This window comes from Dromaius novaehollandiae, chromosome 27 (genome assembly GCF_036370855.1).
Source record: "Dromaius novaehollandiae isolate bDroNov1 chromosome 27, bDroNov1.hap1, whole genome shotgun sequence".
NCBI lineage: Eukaryota > Metazoa > Chordata > Aves > Casuariiformes > Dromaiidae > Dromaius > Dromaius novaehollandiae.
This window is the reverse complement of record NC_088124.1, coordinates 3,403,574-3,423,649: the sequence shown is the minus strand read 5'-3', so window position 1 is coordinate 3,423,649 and position 20,076 is coordinate 3,403,574. Positions and strand designations below refer to the sequence as shown.

The following is a 20,076-nucleotide window of genomic DNA, read 5'->3' as shown; positions in this document are numbered from 1 at the left end:
AGGATCAGGTTTTCCATGCTCAAGAAAAAAAATCTAATTTGCAGCTGAAAGATGTTTTAAAGACTCCAGCCAGTATCCTAGGGATAGAAAGCTCTACTGGTCTCCTAGCTCCTACAGTTACTGTTGTTCTCGACATAGCCCCTGCAAAAGTCGAACCAATTGCTCGCTGTTCTGTCCTGCCTTTCAAAATATGTTTGTCTCAAGTTTCCATTCTTCTGCGGTGGATGGTGGAAAACAGCAAAATTTTCTTTAAACAGTCAGTCTGAAACAGAGCTGCTGTCTGTCTTCTGGCAGGTCTCAGAGTCCCCACAACAATCTTGTTTTTGTTTCAAATACATAATGCAGTAGCGAGATGCTCTTTCTTCTGACATTTTTGGTTACCTAAATGCGGATCTGTGCTCTTTAGAGATAAGAATATTTTTATAAACCTCCACGCTGTCTAGTATTTTGTGTCTTGTTTTATAAAATTAGTTCTACCTAGTTTTCTTTAAGGTTCAGAAGATCCTTTCGGTTCTGGAGGATAGGATGGGAGTTTTGCATTCAGAGTTGTTGTACATCAGTCACTGCAGTCAGGATCTTTCCATATGTGCAAGAATATTTTCTGTATTTAAGTGTGTCTCAGATCTGTTGTGCAGTTGGTTTTAATGCCCCCAACCACCACCTAGGTGGTGGGGTATCTTTCCCTTTCTTCCCTTTCCAGGCTGTGTTAGGTGTCGGGTCCCGCTCAGGTTCTCCGGACACTATTGCCGTGTCCCTTGGAAGGTCAGAGATGACACTGATGCTCCAGCCTAGCAGATGAACCCTGCTTCAGGGAGGGACTAAAATTAGTTGTTATGAGGACTCTCATGTAAGCAGTTCCATGGGCACACTTTTTTTTTTTTTTTTTTTTTTTTTCTGTGTCAGATTAAGAAATGAAAAAAATAGCCTGGTCACAGCCTCTTGAATGTCTTACGGTCTTAAGTCAGCACAGAGGTAAGGAAACGTGGCCTTGTAATTAATGTTAACTTGGGCTTTGGAGCCAGTGTTTAGCTCTGGCCAGACTTCCTTGACCTCTACTCTGTCCTTGCAGCCCCATCACTGGGGCCAACTTTTTTTTTTTTTGTTTACTGTGTGTGCTTTTGCAGTCTGAGTCTCAGCTAGAGCTTTTGGAGGTCAGGGTTTTAGTTTGGGCGCAGGAGAGCAGAGCCCCGACAAGGTCTGGGTGCTCTGGAGGGGTGGTCCAGCGTACGGAGCTGCTTCTGCCACCCGGCACCTGACGTGGGATGTCCAGAGTAGCTGGAGCATTGCAGAGGTTTTCCAGCAAAGCTACTGTTTTTTCTGCAACCCATAAAATGTATTTGCCAGAATATTTTTATATCTTTTCCCCTACTCATTCACCCGATAAAACTTCAGATGCCCCCTCATAGCTCCAAATCTGATGAAACTTTGATTTCCGTTTTTTATAGAAAAATGTTTTATGTGCATGCTTCTGTGGCCTTGAAGTACTAAGTTTTATTAATTTTGCCCTTTATAAATAGTGTGTGTGATGATTTAGTGGTGTATTTTGTCCTCGCCTTTTCTAATTTCCATATAGAGGTGAAGGAGGAATCTTTGTGTCATTTGGCGCATTGATTTTCCTCAAACAGTGCGAGTATTAAGAGCCTCCACTGGCCATGTTTGCAACTATTATAACTCTTATCTCCGCAATGCAGCATTGGAGCAACAGGAGAGGACACTGGGTTAAAACGCTTTCGTTTTCAGAAATGTTATGAGTAGAGGAGGCTGGCGCTTGGGGAATCGAGGGCTCTGCACCGAGCTTGTAGTCAGGATCAGACCAGAAAAGCGGCATCGAGACCGAGCCTTAGTTAAAAGTCTTCCTTCGATGCTCAGTATTGCGACCTCATTGCGTGCTTGGATCTGCACATTGGGTCAGTCTTGTTTTTCAGTTTTACCAGCTTTTGCAGGAATTTCCCCAAGTTCACTAGCCCTGCACGTTCCTAATCTATGGTGGGTTTTTTCCTCCTTTTGAGGAAAGTGCATGCGAAGGAGAGGTGAAGCGGAGAGGAAGGAGGCTTTGATATCGGTGCAGGTGAAATGGATGCCGATGGACTGTGCCGTGAAAGTGCCGTGTACTGCTCGAGGGTTTTCGAAAGTCGAAATCTCTCTCGACAGCGTTACTGTAGGAAATGTTTTCGGCTGGTGAGGCTGGTTTGGCTGCGGCTGTCCTGTCCTCTGCCGTGTTTCTGGCTGGCAAAGGGCCGCGGTGGGAGCAGCCTTGTCCCGGCACCTGCCGGGCTTTGCCAGGCAGAGCTCTCCGTTCCCGCAAGAGCAGCGGCTGTGCCAGGAGCAGAGCTGTGCCCTTTGGGGCTGTTTGAATCGTTCAGGTCGTATCACAAATGAGCAGGGAGCTGCCAGGAGCTTTCCCTGTGCTCTCACGTCCCTGAAAACAGGCAGCCTTTGAGGGTGGTGGAGCTCCCGACTCGAGTTTGGTGTCTGGGGTCACCGATTTGCCTGTGAAGGTAAAACCCCTTGCTTGGCTATGGAGTTAAATATACTTGGAGTCTGTTTATACGAGCAGTTATTGCATACACCCAGCTTGGATTTGGGCAGAGCAAGGGCCCTCGGAGTCGCGTTGCTGCCACATTAGCCCAGGGCCGGAGACGCTTGGGTTCGGTCCCTGCTGCGCCCCAGGCTTCCCGTGCAGCTTCGGGCCGACTTCTGCACCGCCGATCCATCCCTGAAAAAAACGATGGCAGCACTTCTGTGCCTTGTCCTGGCTTTATGGATGAACACATTAACTTCTCAGACCCTTGGATATTAAGATGATTTAACATATCCTGACACCTTTACAGAATTTAAGGTTAGAGTGTGTTTCTCGGCCAGCAGGTTTGTCCCTCTGGTTTCCTGGTAGAGCAGGCGGGGACATCGTCCAAATGTATTCCTCTGGCTGAATCCCAAGAGCGGGGTAGCCCAGGTGAGGGGAGAAGTCTGCCGACTGAAGCACTTGCTGATCCGTGTTGCTAAGTGCTTTTTGGAGGGTGGGTGATGAAGGAACAGCATCTCCCAGAGGATGCTGTGCTCCACCTGACCTCTGCCTTGAAGGGGTTTTGGCCAGGGAACGGAGCGCCGTGTATTCCGCTTCGGTGACTTAGCCCGAGCTCTGTGTCTCTGTGCGTGTGTGATTTGCAGTCGTGCGTTTATTTAGCTCCAGCAACCTGCTTCCGATGCTGCCGAGGTTTATAGCCGGTCCCAAGGGGGTGAGGGACGTTCGGCCCCAGCGGAAGCGTTGAGGGCCTGGCTCGGTTCTCCCGCGCGCGGACCACGGCTTCATCGGTGCTCGCTTGGACTCGCAGTTTTTTCTTCCAGGAGAAGTTGGTCGTGCGTCTTCAGGCCCCGCCAGGTCACGTTAAACTGCTCTCGGTGTCCGTGAGCAAAGCGTGATGCCCTTTGTCAGGGACGACCCACTTATTTCCTTCCTCTGAGCAGCCCTAACCGCTGCACCGAAGGTGGTCGTTGAAACAACAGCTCGTGAAGGACCTTTGTGAGTCCCGGCGGCCCTGTCCCTTCCTGCTTTCTTTGAAGCACGCGGTGTTACCTGAAAGATGTCTTGCAGGAACTGGATTGCCCTTTTTTTTTATTTCCTTTTGCTGCAACTTCAAAACACTCTGATTACTTCCAGCTTTGCTCTATCCGCTGCTGCTGCTTTTTTTTTTTTTTTCTTCCCATGGCATCACTATAAAGGTGTAGGATTCCTAGAATTTGGAGCATGAGAAAGGAGGATGGAGCTGGCCTGAGGATTAGGGGGTTTTTTAGTCAGAAGTTGCGGTCAGGCTCTTGCTGGGGGGACACGGTGCCTGGGATTTGTTTGCTCCTGTGTCGCCCTTGTACCGTGCAGGTATCAGGCATATTTTGGACTTCTCTGTTCTCAACCTGGGCAAACAGATTCTTTGCATCTGTTTTGCTTCCTCAAATTAACCCACTTTCTGTCCCCCCCCCCCCCGCCGTAATCTCCCCACTTCATTTTGCCTTGATTTGAAGTGGTTTTAAAACCAGAAAACCTGAACTTGGTGTCACTGTCGATTTCCCCTGTAAAAGCAGAAATGTATTTACAAGTGTACAAAAGGCTGAGTAGAGTAAATACTTTCTGTGAAAGCAAATCCAGGAGCTCAGAGGAAGGAATTGCTGTGGTTTCACTCCCCTTGCCAATACCCCGCCTGCTCCCAGAAATGCTGTAGTAGGCAGCAGGCAGTTTCCTCACCTCTCTCTCGATAAATTAATTCTGAGCCAGCCACAAATCACTTTGAGCTGTCAAAGCGAACCTGTAACGTCATTTTTTTGCAAACCCACGCTGCGTAGTCCATCATCGAGTAAATATTGAGAAGTCGGTAATTTCCACTTGAGAGTTACAAAGCTGCTGCCTCCCTCCCCTCTGCTGCAGCTTCTGCCGTGAAGGCTGATCGCTGCTTGTACAGCGGATGGAAAAGCTGGGAGGGGTAAGAGGATGGAGAGAAGGGAGGGACAGGCAATGCGAGAGCAGGAGACAGGGCTGAGAGCGGAGCAGCGAGCGTGGAGCTCGCTGCCTTCAGACAAAGCCCTCCGCCGCGGCTCTCCGCAAGGACACGCGACTGCCTGGTAAAGGGACGCGACTCCGGCCGCTCGCGGATCGCCAGGAGGGAAGGATGGAGACCCTGGGCAAGCAGGAGCTTGTTGCATAAATCCCAGGTTTAGATGCTGCCCTGCTGCACGGGCTGCGTTAGGGGAGGGAGACGGAAAGCCTCCGCGCTCTCTGCATCTCTTGCGCTGCAGCGCGCGCTAGCAAGACCGGCCGGCTGCCCTGAACGCGCCGAGCGCGGCTCGCCCGGCGGAGGAGCTCCCCTGTGCATCAGCACGACAGGATCCCGCACCCAGCAGATTTCCAGATCACGCCGTGAGCTCTGCGTCGTGCCGCCGTTGCAGCGGGGCGGGGGTGGGAAGGATGGCTTGGAAGGTACCAGACAGCTTCACCTGACCTGAAGGTTCAAAGGAAGCAAACTTGGTTTTCCTGGTCATCGTCTTTTATTTGCATATACCCTTGAAACACAGATGTGCTAAGAAGCCTGCAAAAATTCTGCATGTCTTGCATACCAAATTCTCTGAGCCCTGATGAAAAGGAGATCTCTGAACTTTTCTTATCGTATCTAAGGTCTCAAGCTTTGCTAGAGGAGAGTAACAAGTCGCTGGACCCTTCCCAGAGGTGAGGGAAGGGAGAGCTTGCCTGCACAGCTTCCGTAGGGTGTCGGGAAGAATCTCGTTTATCAAAGGCTGAAAGGAGGTGCCAGGGCATGTCTCGGACTTGAGCTGCTGCAGGAAGAGGAGTGTGCTTGCATTTGGTCACCTCTCTTCATTGTGGTGTGGTTTGGATGCAAGGAAGTGAGATGCCTCCTCCTCCTCCAGAGCTGCTCCCTGTGTGAGCGAGGGGCTCAGATGCAGCATCTGCATTTAGCTGAAGAAAATGAAGGAAGGGCAAATACAAGCACGCACCGAGCACCTGGCAGGACCGAAGGCACTGAGTGAAAAACGCACCGATTCCTCTCTCTCGCTGTCACCCGACGCAGCGCTGTAGTTAGACTCTCCAGCGTAGACAGCCAGCCCAGTCCGAGCAGCGTGCTGAAATGCCGTGCTTCCAGATAGGTGGTAAAATGACAGTGCCAGGACTGGCAGGCTCGTGCTCGGTGTCGCTCATGCCTCTGCTCCTCGGGACACAATAGCGGAGAGGAAAAAACCCTTACCATGGTTTGCCTCTTTCAGGACTGCTTGGGGAAAAAAAGTATAAGCCCTTCTTTTCTTCTGCTGCAGTTTGTGTGCTTTCTTTGTCTTGCATGTCTTCCTGCGGACAGCTGCTCTCTGGTCTGGCTTCTGCTGCTTTTCTGCAAGTCCGTCGTGTCTGTCTGTGTCTCGGCTGCATGAAGATGCATTTTCTCTCTAGCTGCTTTGAGCCTGCGATGCTCCCGGCGCTCTCCGCTGGCCCGCGGCGCGGGGTAGTGCATCCGAAGTTGCATGGACGAGAGGACCTGCCCGGCTCCGTGCGCTCGTGAGCAGCTCCACTCCATTCCCTCGCACCTGTGACTCCTGCTGGGAATGCCGCAGGGGAAAGCGTGCTGCCCTCCTCCCGCCCCCTTCGGATGAGCCAAGGAGCGGATCAGCATCCCCGCGGGGCTGGGCTTCATATGTTTGCCTGGCAAGAAATTCACCCGAGCCCTGAAAGCAGTGCATGTGGTGTCGTGGTCCCAGGAGTGCCTCTAAACAGTGTGCTCGGGCAAGGTGTTTTTTTTTTTTTTTGAGTGTTAACTGGGATACAAATTAAACCCAGAGCCCGGGGAGGCACTGGAAGCTTGTCCATGGTCTGTGCGCACAAGAGGAATTGTCTGCCAGCTGATTTGTTGTACTCTGAGCATAATTTTTTGAGTTTCTTTATGGTAATGACTATGATGTGGCAATGCCATCTGTCTTCCTCAGAGTGCCGCTGCTACCGCCTTAACGGTTTTTCCCTTTTCAAGCGTCTGCCGATTCCTCTCTCGTCAGGTTCGCGGATGCTGGAGCAGAGTGTCGGGGAGTGGCTGGAGTCCATTGGCCTGCAGCAATATGAGAGTAAGCTGCTTTTGAACGGCTTTGATGATGTCCGCTTCCTGGTAAGTTGCTGGGTGGGACCCACGGGCTCTGACAAACGCGTTGGCCAAACCTTGACTTGGTACCGAGACCCTGTGTCAGCTGCGGGGCAGATCTGCGGTCTGCAGCCCAGCAGGATGGTCTTGGGGATGTGCAGAAGGTTAGACGAAATGAGGGTTGTATTGGATTATTCATCCTCACATTTAATTCAGTTGTGAACATTTTATATCAAAATTACAGTAAAAAACTATTTACTTTGCCTCCTATATCTTTAATATCCATTTTACTCCAGAAATGGGAACCCAGATTCATTACTGTTTTGAAGAAATCACTGAACAGTCTGTGTTCCGGACTGTGAAGGTGATAGACCTTTTGATACCTGGAGAAGTGTTGAGAGTATTCTTACTTTAAGCATGCTGGCTGAATGTTAATGATCTGTAGCTAATTGTGTTGACACTGCTGGCTCTGAAACCTAATGATGACAATGCTGTAATGTTTCATGTTGAGGGTTTTTAGTAACCAGTGACTAGAAACTTAAAGCTGCATGGTACAAAAATCTGAGAGTTTTCATAATACAATGAGCTGCAAAGACAAAAATTCTTGGCGGGGGGGGCGGGGGGGGGGGGGGAAGAAGGGTTCCTGTGTGGTTTGATGAGGTGCCTTTCCGTGTGCAGACTCTTCAAATGTTACGAGTGTACAATTTCTAAAAATGGATATAAGCCAAAGTACTTCGGGCTAGTGTAATGCTCTGCCTTGGAAGGGGAGCGGTGGCTTCTCTTGGAGCTGTGGTGGTGCAGAGAGGCGATATGCAGCAGGACGTGAGCTTGACAGCTGTAGTGCGAGGCAGGTGAAGGGGGCTCCGAAAACACCGCAGTGAGCGACTGCGACTGTTCTGAGTCGGGGGGAGCCTCTTGCCTCCCCGAGCTGCAACGCAGCAGCCATCCGGCAGCGGTGAGAGTGTGTGGGGCAGCTGGAGAAAGGGGAGAAGACTGAATGGAGCATGGCTGGAGGGGCGAGGAAATGCATACCCAGAGGGTCGGGAGTACTTAAAGGCAGGATGTAATTCCAGTCTTTAAGAGTGACCTCGCCAACAGGCCGAGTGCTCCTGTGAACGTTGTGGGATCTCTGGGGCACCCCTGTAAGCTGAGTGCTGCGGCAGGGCCGCCCCGTGCGAGTACCCAGCCAGATCTCCTGGCCTCCACACGGACAGCTTTCCCCTTGATCTCCCTTTAGCCAGGCAGGGCCAGCACACCTCCGGAGAGCGGGATTTCCCGGTGGGTTACGCACCTCCGGGTGCTGTCGGCGCGTGGGGGGCCGGCGGTGCCACCACCACGGCGGCTGCGCTCAGCACCGCGGACAGCGGCCGCTTGCGGCACCCTGCACCGCCGGCACCCCGGGGCCCCTGGCCGGCACCTCGGGGCGCTGGGCTTGGGGCAAGGCTGCGGCGTCCCCGGGAGCCGATTCAGCTCCTGTGGGGTTCAGCTTGTCTCAGGGTTGGGGCGTGCTGGAGGCGGTGTGAGGGGCTTAAACCAACCACCTCGTAAGTCCCTGCTTCGGATCCTCTGCCGGTGGGCGTTCGACTCCCGTAGTATCAGTTCTCAGCCCGGCGGTTAGCAGAGGAAACACCTTTACTCCAACTACAGACCCCAGTTGATGAGTGGTGATAAATCTCTGTCAGTGCAGAAGTTAAATAGGAAAGGGAATTAACTTCCCATTTGTCCCCAAGAAAGGTAAGAGCTGCAGGCTCAGAAGCAGGAGTTTTTATTGACTGTGCTTGTTGGCAGTAAATAGCAATACTTGGTTGCAAACTGTCTAATGCAGAATTTTCTAATCTATAAAATGAAAGAAAAGGAATTGGCTTCCCTGTGTATGCCTCACTATATGATTTGTGGTGTCTCTGGTAAGAATTGCTTTCCCATGCTGTTTACAGCTTGATATTTTGTCTTCTCCGTCCAGTGCTGGCTAACAGCCCCCAGTGCAGGAAATCGGCTTCTGCTGCTTGCAGGGAATGGGACACTCTTTCCTCACCATCTTAAAAGGCCAAATAATTTAAAAAAGATTTCCTGCAAACCCTAGCTGCTTTCCTTTTTGCTGCTTATCCCTTTTACTCGGGAGCTGACTCTAGCACCCATGTCGAGACTAGCTTTAAATCCTTTCATTGGAGTCCTGGGAAGGTCAAGCTAATACAGGCAGCCCAGCATGGAGGTTTAATTCTTAAAACTCTTCTCCTCTGTGGGGTTACTTTCCATCAGCTTCTGATGTTGTGAGGGTAAAACCTTCAGATACGGTACAAACAAGAAACGAGTAGTTCAGTTGTTTTTTAATGATGATTTTGATGCTTTCAGATGAATTATTAAAATTGTTGTAGACATTGCAGCTAGCTAGTGCAGGGAGCTCTCAAAGGACCTGGATGCTTGGCTCCCAGCGTTTCAGGTCATCCAAGCCTTTTCTCTTTGAGGTAATAATTTATATATTAACTGTCACTTTCAATCACTAATAAAGAACATTTCAGACTAAATGGCATTATTTTTGTGGGGTTAAATAGTTTTTATGAAAGGCTTAGTCCCTATTAGGGCCTCATTATGTTAAATATTTCAGGGTCCAAAGAACGCTGGGTAACGGTTTGCAAATTACCAGATGGGCTAGGAGGCTAATAAGTTTTAGTAGCAAAAATTAAGAAGTTGGAATCTTTTGATGCAGAACCATTCTGATTTTCTCTGTAAGATTTTGCACTGAGTATACTGCTGCAGGGTTTGGGTTGGGTTTTTTTTTCCCCTAATATGCTAAGGATGCTCCCTTTGCTGCTCAAAATCCCAGGTGGCCCGTTTGTGAGCAAACATGAAAAAAGCCTTGCAGGAACAACCTGCACGTTCGCAGAACAGAAACAGCGTCCAGGAACAGTTCTATAATCTAATACCCTTATGAAGACTGTTCGGTCTATAATAGAAAATAACTTAAGGTATGATTAAGATGATAGTCTAAGAAAGAGCATATCCTATAACCACAACAGAGACTGGAGGAAATCACCTGCGGGGGGACTCGGAGGCAGGACGATACTCTGTGATGATACCTCTGCCTGGTCAGTAATTGAACTGGGCTTTTCCTGGGAAAACTCAGTGCAGAAAGTGGCATCTTTGTCAGAAGCTAAAACAGCGTTGATAAGAGCCCCAAACTGGAGGTTGCAGAAGCCTATCTGATGCTTTTTAATGCTGTTGTAGCCCCTACTTTAATCAGTTTTATTTTAAGGAATTCCTGAATTTCCTCTGTGCTTGCAGTCGGCTCCGGTGCTCATTCGTGCCCTGTGTGATAGTTCAGCTATGGTACAGAAGCCCTCTCACCCCCGAGATGGGGGAAATCGTTCCGAATGCACAGCGTTGTAAAGTGATTTGAGATGAAAAGTGTTCAACAATGTATTGGGCTTGTTAATCAGATGCTAATCCGGGAAGGTAGAAGTGTGCCTCATTTCCAGGAATAGTGCTTCTGTTATTTGTGGAAATTCGGAGATTTATTGCTGGGTGATCTGTAGCTGGCCTCCTGTCTGCTCTGCCCGGCGCGGTGTGGCGTGGTGATAGCGCTGGGCAAGCTCCGTCTTCTGCAGCACGGAGGAGAGCTGGTGTGCAGAGAGGAGGCAATAATCCTGCTCCTCTCTCGGGCTCTGCCTGTGCGCTTTAAAAAGTAGCATTGACAGTCGAAAGGGACTTTGGAGCCCTGTAGTTTTCACAGGTTTATGCTGAAGGGACAGGGTGGGAGAGATAAACTGTAATGTGAGCCATGAACATTTTACAGGTTTTCCTGTAAAAAGCGAAAGTAGAAGCGTGTTTTAGCGGCATGCTGCAAACGTAGAGCAGCGATTTCTCTGCTTGTGGTCTCTGGGATTGCAGCTCTGCTGATAGCTGGGAGGCTTCATGCCCCAGCACCACCTCTTGCTCCCAAGCTGCTTAGCAGATCACTGCTTCCACTGTCAGGAAACTTTCAGTTTCTACTGCAGTTCAGGTCAACTTTGGCAAGGCATAGTGCTAAGTCCCCTGGGCACTCATGTTGGGAAGGATCTGCAGTCATGACTGACCGTCCTTGTGCGCATAGAGTTCTCTGCCGGTGCTATTTCTCTTTTGGGGGAATTCAGGACAAATAAGAGTATTGCTTGTAATGCCAGTTGGTTTTGAGACTGTGCTTGTTAGGAATCTTCTTTCTTTCAGGGCTTGGAGAGACTTCTGTGCTTGTAAGCAGGTTATCAGGGGAGAGAAAGCCAAAAAAAGCCATAGGGAGGAGGAGGGAAGCACTTGTGTTAGTGTGCAAGTGCAGTGAGACGTCATCCTGCCTGGAGTGGACGTGCTCAGTTTTTAGGAGCTCTGGCTGGGCTGGGATGCTGCAGACAGGCTGATTTGCAGCACTGGCCTCCCTGGTGTGTCCCTTGTTCCAGCACTCAAAAAGGCCAGTGTTTGTCTTGGTCAGTGTTTCCATGATGTAAAATTCTTGTTTAAATCGTGTAGTTGCAAACAGAATGCTGCAGGGCTTGATGTGGCACACAAGAGCATCTCAGCGGCGCTGACTGGTTCCCCAGTAAAATGCAGAAAGTTTATGACTAGTTGAAAGTAAACAATCTTGCTCAAGTATTGACTTCAGTCTAGCATGGGTATTGCTAACACAAGTCAGCGGGATTGTTTAAACATCAATTTGACGTGATGTTAAAGCTTAGTTGCCAATGTGTGCGTTTCTGGGAAGGGACTAGAAGCCAACATTTATTTCAGCTTGCACGTAATCTTTTGTCTTGGCTGAGGGACGAAGTGGGCTATGGAAGATGGACTTAAGTAGTGTAGTTTTCTGAAAAAAGGAGTTCTCTTTTCACAGAGTAACATCTGCATATTGGGCCACAGGTCTGTGTCTGTGGAAGAATTCACATGTTCCCTCTGAGAAGCCTACGGTAGCTTTGTGGTGTTTCTGAGCAGTGCTAGGAAAGATTATTTCCCTGACTTTCTCGCTGTCCTTCTCTGGCATGAACCACGCAGTCCAAGGGAGCAGCTTCCTTCGCTCACCCTCTCTGCTGCCACCGAGTGACCTTCGCTGCCAGCATTGCTGGCTTGGGGCAATGCAACTGTGACGCTGAGCTTCTACTTTTAATGTGGGCTTTAATTCGAAGAGCAGCCTCCTCAGCCAGGTGGGGATTTAAAAAGGAAAAAATGGAGATGGTGCTTAAAAGTTGTCCTCCTCTGATTTGCAGCCCACCGGAATTCCTTCGTTAGAGGGGAAAGGTTTATTTGTGCAGCGGGTGGACATAACTGAGCGAAGCTGCGAGCTGAGCGTTACGGGCAATGGATGGGCTGTCCTTGACTTAGCTTGGCGAGTAGGGTAAAACCCTCAGCAGAAGTGCATGCCAAACGTGAACGGTACCAGCGAACCAAGAAGACTCCACCACCCACGAGAAAGGCAGCCCTGCTGCCCCCCACGTGGAGGGGTGCAGCCCTTGTGTGCGCAGAGCTTCAGGAGGCCCCTTGCCCCATCCTCAACCAGAGAAGCAGAATAAAGGGCCAGATCACAAAACTGTGATTTCAGAAAAATGCACTATAAATAGGCTGAATTATTCTTGAACAATAATGAACTGGGGGAGCTGTAAGAGTACGAAAAATGTCAAAAGGACCGAAAGGAACCCTCTTGCTCCTGGACCTCAGTCCCATCTTGTCTCCTGTGGTTGTAGGTACCTCTCTGGTAGATGCTCCCTTCAGAAGGTCCATGAGGAATCAGTGCCCCACGGTGGGATGTGTGGTGGGTCCCAGTGCCCTGTGGAAAGCAGGCATGACCTAGAGTGAAAGGCCAGGCACCACTCCTGTTTTGGGGGAAAGAAAAGATGTGGCCAGTGTAATAACAAGGAATTTCAGTAATTCAAGGTGGAATTTGGCTGCAGGAATGGGGAAGGAAATGCCATTACCTGCACCCTCATTACAGTATTTTATGTTCTATTAGGTCCCGTAAGTTTAAGGTACTTCCAAGGGCTTTTCCCTTTCCTTAGAGGACTGAATGCTTACCGCTGCTGGAGACAGCTTTTCAGGATAACATCTGAGAAGGTCAGACTTCACATGCTCTGGCCATTGTGTGATTATTCTGTAGCTGAACTTTTTATTCATTCCAAAGACATTTTGATTTACAAACGAGCAGGTGAAAGACAACATAAACCAGTTTTTTATAGTTTCTTTATTTTTTGAGGCCAGATTCCCATGGAGTGTGCAGAAAGCAACTAATGCTGATTTGATAAGACAGCGTCAGAAACGGAAATCTGTTCTCCTCATGTAGTGCCGGGGGCTCCTCTGACTTCTTTTTTTATAATTGGAGAGAAGTGGTAAAAAGAAGAGGGCACCGAAAGAATGGGGTGTCCGCAAATAATTTAAGAGTTCTGACATTAATTTGACTAAATGTAATTTAGTGCCATGGTAATTAGCTGCAGTGCTCTTTGTTATGGCAGATCCTTCTTCTTTTCTCTGGTATATATGTGTGTGAGCGGCTGAAAAAATTGAGAAGTGAGGCGTTGGCTTGACATCCACGCTGTCTTCACTTTCACCTGGTATCTGCACTGCTTCTGGAGCCACCTCCTGACATCCTCGGTCGTCAAACCGGAGCTGCGTCTTGCACGATCGGCTTCAGAGCTCTCCGGCTTGGCTTGCCGACGCTGGTCCCCTGGGCGGCAGCCGGGCTTTTAGCACGCTCTGAGAGTGTGTGTGCCCCCGAGCTTTTCTCTGTTTTCATATAAAACTTGTCGTTTTATAGTAGTCATCTGGGGAAAAACTCGATTGACATGTTCCAGTAGTGTTTTGCACACAGTAGCGATCTATGGAGGAGAGGGATCTCTCAGAGATGGCACAGATAAGGTTTCACTGCTTCTGCACTTGGTGAGATGGAGAGAAGACTTGGCCTGGTTACAGCCACGTCCAGACCCAGGTAAACCGCTGCTGTGACTTGTGCCTGGGCAGACTGCCTTGGCTTCCTGCTGAAGTGAGCTTCGGCTGTGCAGGGAACAGGCCAGGTGAAGGTCTGTCTTGAGTGGATGCTTCTGGCTTTGGTTTCCCAAGTCTGTGCTGCAAAGCTTTGGGCCCGCTGTGGCTTTCTGTGTCTGACATCGGAAGTCAGTGTGTCCTCCGAGCTGCTGTGGATGGAGGCAAATACTGCTCGGGAGCGAGCGACAGCTAATGCCTCTGTGTTGGCAATCTCCCCTTTGACAATTTTTAATCAGATTTCAGAATCTCTTCAGCCCGATTCATGCTGGCTGGCAGATTTATGACTTGAAGTGGCTTTCATTTATTTTTACGACATAGGCAGGGAGTTCATAAGCCACATTACATGGTATTGTCTACTGTTTATCATTGCTGCCAATAGGCTGGAAATGTATTTCCTCCTTGGAGTCACTTGGCCCCCAGGCTGGTTTTGATGCCTTGGATGAACCCCCATAAGAGCGTAATTGAACCCTTGTGCGAGGGCTTCTGCCAAGCATCTGAGCGGGAATCGATTCATTCAATGAAACCATTTTTTGGATGGCTCTCCAGTGAGTTTCAAATGCTACTTGGGTGGTTCGCGAGAACTGTGCTTTGTCTGCGATGGTATGATTTGGGGGTTATCTCTGGAAGCGGATGGTGTGAGCAGATTCAGCCTGCAACTGTGAATTGACATCCGAGCCAAGCAATAATTTGGGGTTTGAGAAAGCATTTCAGCCCCTCGCCCGCAGCTCCAACTGGGCAAACGTGACAGTGCTGCAGCGAAGCTACTTAAATGATGAAAACGAGCTTCATGGAAAGCAGCAAGTTTGTAGTGGACTTTGAGGAGCAAAGTGGGTGGACCAGAACTAGCAGTTTAAAGAATACTTATATTTGATTCTTTAGTAGCTATGAGCCCGATAAATATTAAAAAAACCCATTATGGTAGCAGTTAATTTTTTTTCTCTCTCTCAATAAAATTGCCTGAAGTTGACAACCGTGACCGATTCCCTCCATCGCCATTGTCACGCTGCCAGCATGCATGGGGGGAAAATTGAGCAAAAATGAAGTGGCTGTGTGCTAACGTGGGATTTATTGTAGGTTTTTGTGTATGAGCCCTTTCTGCAGTGAATGCCCTGCGAGGAGCCAGGGCTTCATCGTTATGTCCTTAACTAAACAAATGCTCCTTTTCCCCAGCCTCCTGAACTATCACAAACTGCAGATGCCATTAAGGGAAGGTGCAGAACCCATAGATCACGAGGCCAATTACAAATACATCTACTTGTGGCCAAGGGCTGCTGTCGCTCCCGTTGGCCCTGGAATTGCAGGTCCCAGTTTTGGGCTTGGCAGAGTGCTCCGAAATAAGCCACGGGAGCGGGTTTGTCGGAGAGGCTGCAGGTATTCAGCTCTGCCTCTGTTCGAGACCATATTTTCTTTGTGCAGCTTTACTTCCCTTTTTTCTTGTAGAAGGGGGTGATGCTTGGCCTGCCCTGTGCTGTCCCTGAGGGTCGTGGGTGAGAAGCCGCTAAGGGTGGATCCCTGAGTTACGTGAGCAGAATGCAGACTTGTTTCTAGGACAAGCTGATAAATTAGTCCATTAACGAGGCATTAGCTGCTCTTATCCTCTTGAGCAAGATGTATTAGCAGAGCTTTTCACTCCAAGCACAGGTCCATACAGCCCCGTCGGCAGCAAGCACGCGTCGCCGTTCCCGTGTCCGGCGGTGTTGGCCGTGATATTTTTTTTTTAACCCAAAAAGAACTCAGTAAGTGGTGTTGAGGCTAAGGAAAGTGCAGCATCGCTGTTGTCGGGATTTGCTCCGTGCTCTTCCTGCTCAAGCAGGGTCTGCGGTGAGGTGGATGTGTCTCCATCTCCAACGTGCAGGCTTTTCATTGCCAACAGTAAATCAATAGCAGTAGCAGCAAAATTCTTGACAAGATGCAAATCATCTTGAATGTGCTGAGGGGGGAAAAGAAAAAAAGAGCTTTGTGCACATTAGGGGGGGAAAAAAAAAGGATGTTTTGGCTCTTGCAGCTGAAGGCACTCTGCTCTAGATGTTTGCAGAGGCCTTTGTAGTCTAGTGAAACTATGTTTGGGTTCTGCATCTGTTGCTTTTAATAGTGAGCGCATTCTGGTCCCAGTCTCCCCTGCAGTCCCTGGCCTGTCTTTAGTACCGGGCTCAGTAACAGAAGCAGCCCTTGTGTTAGCGCGAGGTTAGCGAGACGGTCGGGATCCATCAAACTGCGTTGCTGGCTGGAGAGGACTATGCGTCCTAGGCTAAACTTTCTTTGCCTTGGGCCCTTCTTTAGCTGGAAAGGGCGGATGGACCAAAGCCAGGCTCTGCGTAAGAAGCAGCATCTGAAAATTGGGTAGTTAAGTGCCTGCAGAGTGCCCTGCTGGAGCAGAAACGCTGGCAGATTTCGGTAGCTCTGATTTTGGCAGGCTTTGCTTTGGGGTCACCTCGCTAGCAGGAGGGGACGCTACCTGCGTCCAATGCAACCTTTGGTTGTGCTTTTTTTCTTTAATGAGAAACCTGGAGCCTGGCAGGCGGTTTAATTACAGTGCAATATGTGAAGCATGACTAAAGCAGACCCTTTCCCTAAAAGCTCGGGTTTCCTGAGGCAGGTCAGCTACACTGGGGCTCCCAGCGTAGTCCGGACGAGCACGCAGCTCTCTGACGAATCTCTGCCCTTCTGGGTGATAGAGAGGGCAGAGACCAGGTGTTAAAGCCTGTGCTTCCTGATGGATTCCAAGCACCATCCTAGCTTTCCTGGCAATAGAAAATTTCCAAAGGTTTTCTACCAAGAACAAAACTGATTGAATGCATGCACACAGTGGCTATGTTAAAATTTGGACTGATGCAAGCAAGAACTGCCGACCAGGCCAGGTGCAGTGCGAGGGCTTTTTCCTGTTGGAAGCAAGGAGCAGTTTCCTCTTCCCCTCAGGCAGAAAACCGTGCGATGTTGGGATAAGCGGGGCTTTCAGAGACGTCCCCCCCGCCCTGGCACGGGGGAAGGCGAGAGCTCCGTGGCTTGCACGCAGCGCTGAGCTGCCTTGGCTCCGCTCGGCCCCGCAGCCTGGAGCGGCACACAAGGTAAAAGCACTTGTCACAACGCATAAAGTCTGAAATGCATCTTCAGAGGGGTTTTTTGATCGTAATTGGCATTTCTGAGCCCGCTGCTGGAGGAGGTAGGCTCATAGAGGACTGGGCTAACAGCAGCGCGAGTCCTTGGGAGCTTCCCTCTCCCCGGCCTGTGGCACTGGCCCGAGCTGTCCTCGCGCGACCCCGAGCCCGGGGCAGAGCGCTTGGGAGATGACATCTCGTCTGGTTGCTGACCTCTGTCAGTACCAAAGGGCAGGACCTCGGGCTGTAAAAAAAATTTAAAAAGGTAAATTCTGCATGGGATATTGTTCACACCACCCAAATGGCAGTTTCTCCGAGATTTTGCAGCCCCGCTTCGAGGCAGTGTCTTTTAGAAGAGCCCTTTGTAGCGAAGGGGCTTCGTTTCATCGTAGCAACAAATGCTTTTTTTCCCCGTTTTTCTGGGAGCTGCTGGGCATGGACGTGTCTCCCTTCGTGCCTTCCTCATTACAGCCGAGAAATGGCTTTGCCCGGCTCAGTGATGAACCGAACGGGATGCAGCGGTTCAGTGCCATTGTGTGCCCGGGGGCTCTAGTGCCCCCCTTGCTAAGGGGGTTTTGTGCAAAGTCTTTAGTGACGCCGTATAGGAAGGAATCAGCAGATGCAGGAGCTGCCTGGAGAGCAGGACACTGATAAAACCCATGGCAATTGCTGTGCTGAAGCGGAGAGGCTCCGGGGCAGGTGGCAGCCCAGGCGGGGACGGGTGCTGCAAGAGCATCTCTGCCCCTTGGCTTTGGTCTGGAGAGCGTGTTAAACGCAAACAGGTTTCACGTCTGAGAAGAAGCTGCTCAGCTGTTCGGTTGGCAAAGGTTAAAAGATCTCCAGTGTGTTTGCGTTTAATTATCTATTCTAGTGGCAGATTATTTTTTTCGTCTGAGATGAAATCTGGCTGGGTTTAAGGGACGCTCCTTTGAGCCGAGGCTCATGCACAATAGACAGTGGTGATTTATTCTGAGCTGCTATGCTTTGTCTATCCTCGTTAAGTACCCTGTGAATACGGAGTGGCGCTGAGGGAATTTAATGTGACACACAAAAATAAGGAGTGTTAGGGAAAGCTGTGGGTTTTGCTGTATTTAACTAGCTTTTATCCTTGCTACATGGCAAGCAATTTTCCTTGGATTTGAGATGTCAGAACTGGAAGAACAGCTATTGCCTTGTCTTGGGCCTGGCATCGGGAGTGTCTGTATAAAATAGGTGTCCCTGGAAGAGCGCGAGCTGCCAGCTCAGAGCTGCTCGTTTGGGAGAGGGGCTGAGCTAGCCAGGCAGTGCCGTGCTAAAGTGGCTCAGCCTCCGAAAATGGCTTGATGTTGGAAAAGGGGCACAACTGAAAATGCAAATGGGATCAGCAAGCTCGTTTGATTTTTAAGCATAAAAAAAATCGCATGTAGCCATCATCCTGGTTCATTTGGGTCCGAACATCCCTCCTTGCCGTTGTGGTTGCTGTCGGGAGGTTTGCTGTTCCGGGACCCGTGTCCTTGGTGGCACCTACCTGCTGCAGCCGTGGCATTGAGCTCCTCATGGCTGAAATAAGAAATGTTCCTCTAGGATGGGCTGGCTGGGGGGGCAGGATGAAGGTGTCAGAAACTCTAGTACCAGGCTGTGACATTAACCTGCTGTGTGAATTTGGGAGAGTTGGTCCTTTCCTGTGCTTCCTTTCCGTCCCATCTGCGGACGGTAATGCTTTGCTCTCCGGCCTTATGGAGAAATCCCACTGCTTGCTCCAGCCCTTTTCTGTCCATTTAAAAAAGCTCTTTAAAAGCCACCTCAGTCTGGGAGATGAATTCTTTGCACACACCCTCCTTCCCAAGGACCTTCTGGCAGCCCCTGTAGCAGAGCCGTCGCGTGCAGAGATGCTTGTGCCCGATAAGGTGCATGTCGGAGGCACTAAAGCCGCCTTAATCCGTTGCCTTTTGCCTGAGCCGAGCACGTAATTTCCCACTGTTACAGACATGCACACTGCAGGTAGCTCTTTAGCTTAAAATTTGTGAGCAAGAAAGGGGAGGGATATTGTAATTTTTTTAGTGGGATGCTGCTGCTAACAAGCATCAAGGCTCTGCCTGCCCAGGGAGGCCGAGGAGCTGCCGCTCCCTGCACCGACGGTCACCGAGTGACTGCAGAGCCCTGGTTCCCCGTCACCCGCTGATTTAATTTATCGCCGTCATTTGCTAAATAATTATTTCCCCGCAGTCTGGCCTCTGAGGGCAGCTCTCCCAGAGATGCTGCTTCGGGCGCCTCTTATCCACGGCATTAACTCGCCGCTTCTCTGCACGCTGATCCCGGCGGCCGCGGGGCAGGACGGCTCCTGGGGCGGGGAGCGCGCACGGCATCTTCCCGGGAGTCATCGCGCCGGGCCCAGGAGGCCATGCCCCGAGCAAAACGGGACCCGGCGCTGCCAGGGCAGCAGGTGCTCACTGGGCTCCCAGGCTGCGGGGGCATCTTGCCCGGTGCCCGTCTCATCCGGCCACCGATGACCACTTGCTCTCTCGTGAGCGGTGCTGGCACTTGCCCGGGAGCATCCGGGAGCGGAGGCGGTGGTACCAAATAATCCACCTCCTCCTGCCTTCGCGTTCGGCCGCTGCGCTTGCAGTGGGCAGCACTTAGCCAAATTTATGGGCCGCAGCCCTGCAGAAAGCAAGGGGTGGGAAGGAGCTTAACCCGCGCGCGGGCTTGGGAACCTCCTCCCAGCCGCTCTGCCAGCGCCGCGGCCGCTCCAGCCCACTGCTCCCGCAGCCCGCCTGCCCTCGCGGCTGCCTTTTGCCCGGCAGCCAGGTTTAATTAGGTTTCCCATATAAAACCAGAAAGTGGAACGGTGAGGAGCTGCCAGCTTAGGCCTTCAGCCGCCCGCGGTCCTCGGGGGAGGCCGAGCGGGCCTGGATGCCCCATCTCAGGCGTGGAGCGGGGTTGGGGGCTCATCCACACAGTGGGGAAGTGGCAGCGTTAAGCAGGGATTAAAGCTTCTGCGCATAAAGCAGGAAGGTGGCTTAAATCGATGGGTTGAAGTTTAGTGGCTGGAAGATGATGGTGCGGAGGGAGGCAGCGCCGGGGCTGCTGCTGCCCTCTGCTCCCACGTTCTCGCTCCCGCAGGGCTGCAACGTCATGGAGGACCAGGACCTGCGGGAGATCGGCATCAGCGACCCGCAGCACCGCCGGAAGCTCCTGCAGGCCGCTCGCTCCCTCCCCAAGGTCGGGACCGTCGGGAAGCACGGAGGGGTGTTTTTGCAAGGGCTGAACGAAGCCGGGCTCAGGGAAACCAGTTTTAACGTACGTTAGCAGCTCACCTGCCCTAACCGAGTTCCTGCGCGCTCTCCAGCACAGCAGGTTTGGAGAGGGCTCAGCCCTCCCTGGTCTGCCCAGAG

At 50.8% G+C, this 20,076-nt stretch overlaps 1 protein-coding gene across 11 annotated transcripts in view; it reads left to right on the top strand.

Annotated features, from left to right (window-relative positions):
• The window catches only part of ANKS1A (ankyrin repeat and sterile alpha motif domain containing 1A), a 106,880-nt gene that overhangs the window by 72,083 nt on the left and 14,721 nt on the right, over positions 1-20,076 (top strand). For all 11 annotated transcript variants that reach the window (XM_026111960.2, XM_026111957.2, XM_064497984.1 and 8 more), the window contains 2 exons: positions 6,541-6,647; positions 19,805-19,903. In XM_026111960.2, coding sequence (XP_025967745.2) covers positions 6,541-6,647; positions 19,805-19,903 — 206 coding nt within the window. The remainder of the gene's footprint in view (positions 1-6,540; positions 6,648-19,804; positions 19,904-20,076) is intronic.